The following is a 10,788-nucleotide window of genomic DNA, read 5'->3' on the forward strand; positions in this document are numbered from 1 at the left end:
TGGAATATCCAGGGTATAGTTGATTATGTGACATTATTTGGGTTTGTCTCGAATCATGTTTTCTAGGGTTTAGTAATCTTATTTTCAATGCAATATACACAGATGCAAACCAATTTTGGGTTTAGGTTATTATTAGGATTTCTCCTTTACGTTACACAACCACGGAGATGTTATTGAAAGACCTAGAGATGTTATTGTGAGCAATTGGAATCAAAAATACCTTACACAACCACAGATTATGCATGCAGTTGTTGATGCTTGTGTTACTTTCAATATTGGTGATGAACTCTGGATTGATTGATTGGTTCTTGTTTTTTTGGGTATTTACTGATGATAACTTGGTTGAGTGTTAGAGGCTTAAGGGAAATAGAACTTTGCTAGTAAGTACATAGTAACTTGCTGAAGGAGAAAGTATTATATGGAACTGTTTAGAGCAGTACTCGTAGTCGTAGAAGTACATAGTAATTTATGACAGCTTCTTTGGTGGTACATTGTGCCAAAATGGTACTTTGATGGTACACAGATGCAAACCATTTTTGGTTTTAGTTAATTTATAGGGCATTATACACAGATGTTCGTTTATTCGTGATGAGCAAATCTGGATTCCAGGGAGGAGAACATCTGCGTTAGGAGATGTTGCTGTAGCAAGATTATAATGGTTGTTGAGAGAGTGGAAGAGATGTTGGAGTATGGGTTGTATGAATGCAGTAAGATGTTATGCAGTTAAACAATGTTTGTATTTTAACTGCATAAGCAGTTATGCATAATAAGTTATGCAGTTCACCATGTTTGCTTTTACTGCATAACCAGTTATGCATAATAAGCTACGCAGCATAGTTGATTTTACTGCATAAGCAGTTATGCATAATAAGCTACGCAGTTATGCATAGTTGCTTTTACTGCATAACCAGTTATGCATAACAAGCTACGCAGTTATGCATAGCTGCTCTTACTGCATAAGCAGTTATGCATAACGTTATGCATAGCTGTTTTTACTGCATAACCAGTTATGCATAACAAGTTATGCAGATACTCTAAACAATGCATAACAAATCATGCAGTTAATTTTGGATCTGCCTAAGATGTTATGCAGGATAGATATGATTTGATTTTTTAAATTTGATCTTTGCTGTTGTTGATTTGATATTTTAATTTTGAATACATCCAGATTCATTTATATTTGTTTTATATATTCCCTGTAGATGGACCGTCATTTTCTCTGTGTGGTTATTCGGGGTACCGATGCGTGTCCATACCAAGTTACTACGAAGTCAACAGTTGATGAGTTGAAGGCGCATGTCTGTTCTTATTGGAATAACATTTTACCAGACTCAATTCAGTTTATATTTGACTATGAGGGGAGAAGCAATGTTGTTGACAGTGATGTGAAGCTCTGTTCTTTCTTGTCATTGTGTATTGTTAACCAGTTGTCTTTCTTGGAGCTTCGTTTATTTGAACGTGTTCCTCTTCGTCCTCCTGATTTTGTTCGTGAACCTACTACGAGCGAGTTTAGTTTAGCACCAGACCCTAGAAGAGCTCAGTTGGTTAATCCTTGTCATCTTCCGAGTAGCAGTAGAATGAGCGAGTTTCGTTTAGCACCAGACCCTAGCAGAGCTCAGTTGGTTAATCATTGTCATCTTCCGAGCAGCAGTAGAATGAGCGAGTTTCGTTTAGCACCAGATCCTAGCAGAGCTCAGTTGGTTAATCCTTGTCATCTTCCGAGCAGCAGTAAAGTTACTCCTACACCTATAATGACGGAGTTGCTTTTAGCTCATTCACCTTTTCCTTCCTCTCAAGAGCTTGTTTCTTCTCAAGATATCCCCATGTCTCAAGAACGTACATACAATGGAAAGTTGGCAATTAAAAGATCTTGCAAGGCGGCTGAATGGGAGTTTATTATAAAAGGTGTTGGTCAATATTTTTATGGAGGACGAGATGAAGCTCGTCTTGTTGTTGAGAAATATAACCATTTTTTTGGTCGCAGGGTGAGAGTCGTCAAGAGCAATCCAGAACGATATACGGTCGAATGTTATTACAAGGAGAAATTGGAATGCGACTGGATGTTCCATGCAGGTAGTAAGGCTGATTTAGTTGTTGAAGGTGGCGAGTTTAAGAGTTTGTTCTTAGCCTTCGATGCTTGCATCTCTGGTTTCGAATATTGTCGCCCGGTACTGTTCTTGGATGCAACTTTCCTAACTGGAAAATTTAGGGGTTGTCTTATGGTGGCTACCGGGAAGAATGCGAATAATGGTACGTCTTCTTTTATTTTGATGTCATAATTTTTTTTTATGTCAGATTATCATTGGATGAAACCGGTTTCATCCTTAACTGGTGAAGTCAGACTAGAGAATGAAACTAGTTTCATTCTGTATAATAGCAGTTTCAGTCAGTTTGATATGATTTTTTCTTTTTGTGTTTGTTTTGTTTCTGTAGGAATATTTCCTCTGGCATATGGTATCGTATCATCTGAAACTGTTGAGAATTGGCATTGGTTCTTGAAGAAACTAGAATCTATCTTGGGTCCTCGTGTACTAACTTTTATTTCGGATCGCCATGAGGGTTTGATCCAAGGGATTCGTGATGTTTTCCCAACTTTCTATCATGCTTGGTGTTACCAGCATTTGAAGAATAATGTCCGCAGTAAGACCAACAAGAAAAAGAGAGAGCATTGTGATGCGATGGGTTTGTTCAAAGAATGTTTCTATTCAGCGACTCATGAAGGCTTTGATCAGGGTATGCAAAAGTTGAAGGATATGGCATGTGATGGTCTTCACAAATTCTTGAGTGAGATTCCAGTGGAATGTTGGTCCAATGCACATTGTCTGGGTTGTCGTTACGGCGACATGTGTTCAAACATTGCAGAGTCCTTTAACTCTTGGATCAAGGAAGCAAAAGGTATGCCTATTGCAACACTTGTTAACTGGATCAGACTTAAAATTATGGAACATATGAGTACAAGGAAGAGGAAGGGGGCGACGTATAAAGGATTCATTTGTCCCAGGCTAGAGAAAAAAGTGTTGGCTTCCATTTGTGCTGGTGTCCAGTGGAGAATAACCAAGTCTGGTGACATGGAGTGGGAAGTTTTTGATGGAAAGCACACGCATGTTGTTAATATTGTGAAGTTTCAGTGCAGCTGTAGGGTTTGGTTTAATGAGCAGTTCCCTTGTGATCACGCTATTGCGTGTATGCATTCAAATAACATCAATGTTTACGAGTACATCAATCCGTATTTCAACATTGCTAGCTTCCGTGCTTCGTATGATCGTCCTATCAAGCCCATTCCTGATTATGACAAGTCTATTGATGTTGCTACAGGAGATCTCGTGAACCCACCAACTGTCGTAGGAAAAAAACATGGTAGGCCGAAGAAGAAGCGGATTCCTAACACAGGTAGTGCAAGTTTCAAGAGACCAATTACGTGCGGTAACTGCCATACTCAGGCACATCATAACAAGACGACGTGTCCTCATCCTCCTGCGAAAAAGCAACGTTAAGTACCTGCTTAAGAACATCTCCAACCTTCATTTCTTCTGTGCAGCTTTTTACCATGATATCTTTATTAGTTTATTCTTCTCTGCAACCTCTTGTTGCACATTTAAGATTCATTTACCTTGAATTATATTTTCGCAACTAGTATTTATCCTGGATTATTTCTTTTGTTCATAAAAATATATCTTATGGAATTATTTTTCAAGTATTTCTCTTCATTTTTATAGTATATATGTTTTAGTATTATGTTGATTGTTTAATTTTACATTCCCTTCAGTTTTTCACTGTAAAATTTGAATGTTTGCATTTTAACTGCATAACTACTTATGCATAACTACTTATGCAGATAACCTAAACAATGCATAACTTGTCATGTTGTCAATGTTGGATCTGCATAAGATGTTATGCATTAAAACAATAAGTGACGCAGGGAATGCTTAACAAAAACAATAACACTTCTTATATGCATAACAACTTATGCAGATACTCTAAACAATGCATAACAGGTCATGCAGTTATTTTTGGATCTGCATAAGATGTTATGCAGTTAAACAATGTTCGTATTTTATGCAGTTAATCAATTTATGCAGTTCTGCATGTTTGCTTTCATATGCTTGAAATATACATTCATTCTTAAGGTTCATAAAACAAGTACCTCTAAGCTTGAAATATGCTTCTTGAGCATTGCTTTCTTCATTGCTGCAAAGTCCCACCTTGCAGCTCTTGGTGTAGCATTGGGATTGACCTTGACAATGTCTGATGATGATATCTCAGCTATGTACTACATAACTAGTTATGCACATTTTCTTTGTACTGCATAACTTGTTATGCATCTGCATAACTGGTTATGCACATTTATTTTTGTGCCACATAACAATTATGCATCTGCATAACTGGTTATGCACATTTTTTTTGTACTGCATAACTTGTTATGCACATTTTCTTTGTACTGCATAACTAGTTATGCATATTTTTTTTTTTGCATATTTTTGTACTGCATAACTTGTTATGCACTTTATCACATTGCGAAGGAGCTGATTGAGAGATTCAATTTACTCAGCAAAGATAATCTGAAATTCAAGCTCAGGTTCGTTCGTTTTATCTTTGATTCTGATCTTGTTTAAATTTGATTCTGATCTTGTTTAATCTTGATTCGATTCTAGATTTTAGTTTCTTTAAGATTATGATCTATTATTTTAAGTTACAGAGTTTAATTTAAGTTTTCGAATGGATTTTTAGATATTTTAAGCTTGTTTTTGAATTTACAATCAATGCAGATCTTTTCGATTCAATCTTTTAGTTTCGATTTCACAGAGTTCCAACTCCATTGCACTGTACTCATCTCTAAAGTTCTCCTAAAACTGCAACATGATTTAATAACACTCATCAGGGAAGGCATAACTTTATATGCATAACAGGTTATGCAGATACTCTAAACAATGCAAAACTTGTCATGCAGTCAATGTTGGATCTGCATAAGATGTTATGCAGTTAAACAATGTGTGATCCAGGGTATGCTTAACCAATATAATAAGGCTTTTTATATGCATAACAAGTTATGCAGATACTCTAAATAATGCATAAAAGGTCATGCAGTTATTTTTGGATCTGCATAAGATGTTATGAAGTTAAACAATGTTTGTATTTTAACTGCATAAGCAGTTATGCATAATAAGTTATGCAGTTCACCATGTTTGCTTTTACTGCATAACCAGTTATGCATAATAAGCTACGCAGTTCAGCATAGTTGCTTTTACTGCATAAGCAGTTATGCATAATAAGCTACGCAGTTATGCATAGTTGCTTTTACTGCATAACCAGTTATGCATAACAAGTTACGCAGTTATGCATAACAAGTTATGCAGATACTCTAAACAATGCATAACAAATCATGCAGTTAATTTTTATATATGTGCATAATGATTCATGCATTATTTATTTTGGCTTCATAGTGTTTTTTTAGATGTTATGCATTAAAACAATAAGTGACGCAGGGAAGGCGTAAAAACCCTTTTATATGCATAACTACTTATGCAGATAACCTAAACAATGCATAACTTGTCATGCTGTCAATGTTGGATCTGCATAAGATGTTATGCATTAAAACAATAAGTGACGCAGGGAATGCTTAACAAAAAAAATAACACTTCTTATATGCATAACAAGTTATGCAGATACTCTAAACAATGCATAACAGGTCATGCAGTTATTTTTGGATGGTTTCTGATGAATCTGCTACTGTTGATGGTTAGGAGACGGTGGAGGAAATCGATTTCTGATGGTTTTTGGTGTAGGGAAACAGTGGACGAATTTGTTCCTCTTCTAGTTTGTGAGAAGATGAAGAAGAAGGATGTTGGCGGTTTTCATCTGAAGAGAGAAGGAGAACGTGGTTTTGTTGAGGAGAAGGAGAACGTGCAGTTACAAAAGGGTAATTGGGTCAGTTTCAATTAAAAAGTTGAACTGTCCATTTGACCCAGACGAAACTTCTACCAGTTCATATGGCCCAGAAAACTTGTGTTTTTGGCTATATAGCCCATTTCCTGTTGAAGTTAATGCGGACTATAGAGTAACGAAATTGTATTCACCTCAAACTATAACTCAAAACACTTCCATGGAGACGGTTGCAAACTATTAAAGCTCTATGAGTTTACCGTTTGATGTTGTCGTCTAGGGTCATACATAATTTTGGGACTTACGGTCAACTACTTGTAGCGTTAAATTGATCACAAAATTGGTTATAAAGACCAAAATCAACAATTTCTGTGTGAAAAAGACTTGTACATTTTGATACTGTTTAAATGGACAAAAATTAAAAAGATACTGTTCAAATGAACAAAAATATAAAAATAGCCAGGATGTAACCAGTTTCATCCTTCCCATTTTCAAATATTTTTTTTTATTTTTTATTTATATGAGGATGCATCCAGTTTCATCCTTGCTATTTTTTAAATTTAAGCCAAGATGAATCCAGTTTCATCCTTGCTAATTTTTTTTGTCCATTTCACCATACTAATTTTTTACTCGTCCATTTGAACCATGTTTTAAATTTTTTTGGACAAATGACCCATTTTCCGAAAATTGATATCCTTAATTGAGCTTAGAAACTCATGGTTAGTGTATTGAATCAAGTAGTCTTATTTCGGATCGGGATAAAAAAAACTGAAGTGATGAGAATTTGAATCTTGATTTTTTTTCTTTGGCTATAATATTACTTTTCCCCTGTCATTTCTCATCTGTCAATCAATCGGGGTGAAAATGCAGCAGGTTTAGCTTAGCTAGAGCTAGAGAGAAGAAGTGAGTTTTTGTTTTGTTTTATTTATGAGCTTTGAGATAATCAAATGGTTGGTACAATTTGGGTCAGGTATTGCATTGAATGTATGTTGTTGCTTTCATTTAACTCTGCTTGATTCATTATTCATGAAAGAAGCTTAGTGATAAAGCTAGGATGGTTTTTGTCCACAATCCATAGTTATCTCTCAGGGACGCATTTCGTTTTTTTCTGGGATTACCTGTCTTCCATTTCCAGCAACTTAATTTCATCGTCATGAAAATACTTGTACTTTATTTATTTATTTTTATTTTTAAATCATACTTGGAAGTAATAACACTCGGTGCAATTTAAAATTGAGACTAGAAGAGTAAGAAGTTTAATTACTCGTTCTAACTCAAGGGACAATGAGATAATAAAACTTTTAAGAAATCCAAGGAAGGACTATCCGTTGTATTTGTTAGTTTGATGAGGAAATGCTGATTCGTAACATCTCAAATTTTTAAAATCCGTGTCTCTGTTCATTACATATTAATTTGATGATTTTAGTCTGAATGGAATATTGTTTGTTTTTGTCTAGCTAGCTAGTTCATTGCGGTTTTTCCAAATTGTTTCTCTCAATGTAAATGGGTACTGATTCAACAACATATCATGTTTGAACATCTTAAGGTATTGCATTGAATGTATGCTGAAGCAGGGTTACTTTTATATGTTGACTGATAGTCATTGGTTGTTCTGTTCTTTTCTCTGTATGTTGCATGCTCCTTGTCAGATGCTGGTAGACCAATATCATTTTGTTTGCTGAAGCTTCCATTTATGTGATATGAAATTTAGGGTTTACAGTTTACTGATCTGATTTCCTTTGGGGTTTGCAACTTGACTGGTTATTCCCCTGGGAGATTGTGCTGAAAAAATAAATAATTTGATTTTTTGGGTTTAAGTCTGCAATCTTTGTTTTGGATTTTTCCAACAGACTTTTCTGGTTGATTTTTCTTTCAATATTGTATTGTAGGTCCATGGCTTGTGAAACTAGGGGACATCTAGAAAGCGACCTTTGGTTTCTCTTTATTCATTTTCTATGTTGTTAGTACTTGGTACAATTAATTTGAATTTGTTCATGGTGGAGAAAATCAGAAATGCTATTCCAAGCACGTATTACCACACTAATCACAGCTCGACTGACGTGTCGCAACAGCTGTCATAAAAACGTGGGAGAGAGAAAAGCTACTCGGTCAAAGTTTTCTCTCTTTGTTTATTACGGCTGTTAGAGAGATAAAACTAGGGATGTCAATGGGTACTCATTACCCGGATCCGGTAGACTTGGGTCCGGTTCCGGGTCCTAAAGTTGGACCCATTAGCAACTTAGGACCCGACGGGTAATTACCCGATTGGACCCGAATCTAAACGGGTTCAAACGGGTAATACCCGTTGGGTACCCGCGGGTATCGGGTACCCGTTTATTCATACTTTTATTCATGTTTTTGCTAGTTTTAGCTTTGATATTTTACTCGTTTTAAATTTTTCTCTTACACTTAATCTTTATTTAGTACATTAATAAGAAATAATAATAAGTTTTATAAAAGTTATTTAAATCCAAGCCAAAAAGAGACAAATATTAAGTTTTTGAGGTTTTTTTAATAGTTTTCTTAAGACCCAATGGGTACCCGGGTACTTAAACGGGTCCGGTTCTAGGTCCACAAGTGTAGGAACCGGACCCGGATCCGACCTTTATAAGTAGGGTCCGGGTCTAGTGATACCCGGGAGGACCCGGACCCGTTGACACCCCTAGATAAAACTAAACATGAACAAAATCTAGATATGAATCAAAAGTGAGAGTAAACTTCTAAAGAATTTTTTCTCCTTGTTTGTTGAAGAATAATTGAAATCGGTAAGTGATGCTACCATTACCGATATTCGTAGATTCATATCTTGTGTTTGATTTCCAATCAGAATTTGTATTGTGTAGTCCATATATCTTGTGTTTGATTCATATGTATATAGGTTTCGTTTGTTAATTTTCATGGAATTGAAAAAGAAAGTTGGGTATGTAAACACTTAAGGGTTAATCTAATATGATAGCGTAATATATTTTTATTTTTTTTAATATCTGTTTCTACTTTGATTTCTATGAGATGGTTCGTTGTTTTTTTGTTACATGAATTTGATTTTGTAAAGTGATGCGTTTGTTGTAATTCTGATTTGTAGTGATAATTTGAAAGTAAATATTCAATTGAATCAATTTTATATTTCTATGTGAAAATTTGAAATATGTAAGTACATATGAAGTGTTCGATGATTTGTTGTGAAGAAAGTTAGTTTGTTTTAGTGATAATATGCCATTGTAAAAATGACTGAGTTGGATGTTACATAGTTCTCCAGGAAGATATTTCTATGCTAAGTGTTGAATGTGCTTGTTCGGACCGCACTTGTTGATATATGTAGGTGTAAAGGGTGCTCTCTGAACTATTTTTTGTCGTTTGCTTGGCGTTTTAATTTTATTGAATCTTTGCTTTCAGTTAGTGGTTAATTCTGTTTCACTGTTGAGTGTTTTGATTTAGTGCAAGAATTTCATATTCTCTTAACAATTACGAGAGGTGTCACCTGTCTCTGAATCCTTTCATGATAATATGTAGATATGGATGTAGATGCGTGCAGAAAGACTGAACGTCAAGATGTTGAGATTAACAAAGACCAAAAATTGGAAGTTAATGAAGTTACACAATGTAGGAAAGTTGGGGTGGAATTTGATAAGTTAACAGGAATCAGAATCCACAAAAGCTTCCATGCATTAGTGATCCAAGCAGCTAGATATGAGAAACTTACATTTGATAAAAAAGATGTTAGAAATTTTTGATTAACAATCAAATTCCTCTAATGTAATTCTGAATCTAAATTGTAAACTTTGCATAAAATTCTAATATAATAATGATTGTAGACTTTGAGTAATTTTTTTTTAAATTGAAAGTCAAAGTTTTTTCTATAGTTCTTTCTCATGTTTTGTTTGTGCACCAGAATTCTAGAACTTGTTGAAGTTACTGCTAATTACAGGGACAAATTTCAAAAAAACTGAAATAAATTACATTAAACAGAAGTAGATTAGATATAGTATTTTACATAATTACAGCTGCAGGTCTCACTAAACAAGTCGAATATTTACCAATAGAGAACAAGATGCATGTCTTACAAAACAAGCTGCATACTTACCAAAAAAGAACAGGTTGTGCAGGTCTTACAAAACAAGCCGCATATGTACCAAAAAATAATAGGCTGCAGGTCTTCCAAAAGACAACAGGTTGCAGGTCTTCCAAAAAATAGGCATTCAATTCACAATTAGTCCAAAAGAAGATGCAGTTTGGCAATTTTACTGCCAAATTGAGTTATACATCTGCAGATTAGGCGCATTAGGCGGCAACACTGATGCAGACTCCTGCATATGAAAAGAATGTTCTCCATTGAATTCATATAGTAATGACGACAAATCAGTAACATATCTCCATAGAAACAAGTCATAAGAAACATACAGATGTAGTGGAAACAAGTCGCAGAGCTTCATCGAAACAAATCATAAAAGAATTATCACTTATCTTACCATTGGTAGTCCTACGTAATGAGGAGGTGGATGCTGATAGAATCCCCCAGGTTGAGGAACTTGTGGTAATAATCCGTTTTCTTGATATAGATGAGTTTGTCCTATTACTCCATTATATTGACACATATGTACTTGGGGTAATACTCCACATGCTTGATACACATAATTAGTAGCTGCTATTCCGCTACGTTCTTGTTGTGGCACAACCTGTGTATAATGCCAATGTATTAGTCATTACAGTGCAGAGATAAAAATAATGAACAATAAAGATCAAAATAAGTTACCTGTACATTTCCATTTCCATCCAAATTGGTAGTTTTAGCATTTTTATTTTTACTTCCTGGTGGTCTACCTCGTTTTTTAGTCTTTGGTACAGGTACATCAACAGATACCAGACCATCTTCTTCATTACATGCATTCCCACTATTTCCAGCTATAGGAT

General features: G+C 35.1%; 1 protein-coding gene across 1 annotated transcript; it reads left to right on the forward strand.

The window, feature by feature from the left end:
- The first annotated feature begins 1,751 nt into the window (after positions 1-1,751).
- LOC113317697 lies at positions 1,752-3,494 on the forward strand. The gene is made up of 2 exons (XM_026565863.1): positions 1,752-2,250; positions 2,434-3,494. The coding sequence occupies exons 1-2, from the start codon at positions 1,752-1,754 to the stop codon at positions 3,492-3,494; spliced, it is 1,560 nt and encodes a 519-aa protein (XP_026421648.1).
- The last annotated feature ends 7,294 nt before the right edge of the window (positions 3,495-10,788 follow it).

The sequence above is a fragment of the Papaver somniferum genome, chromosome 1 (assembly GCF_003573695.1).
Source record: "Papaver somniferum cultivar HN1 chromosome 1, ASM357369v1, whole genome shotgun sequence".
Classification (NCBI taxonomy): Eukaryota; Viridiplantae; Streptophyta; class Magnoliopsida; order Ranunculales; family Papaveraceae; genus Papaver; species Papaver somniferum.

Bases quoted from the DNA above. Each gene is read 5' to 3' on its own strand.
- LOC113317697 (XM_026565863.1), top strand. From the start codon at position 1,752: ATGACGGAGTTGCTTTTAGCTCATTCACCTTTTCCTTCCTCTCAAGAG. The intron at 2,251-2,433 runs GTACGTCTTCTT...TTGTTTCTGTAG, and splicing joins CGGGAAGAATGCGAATAATG to GAATATTTCCTCTGGCATAT.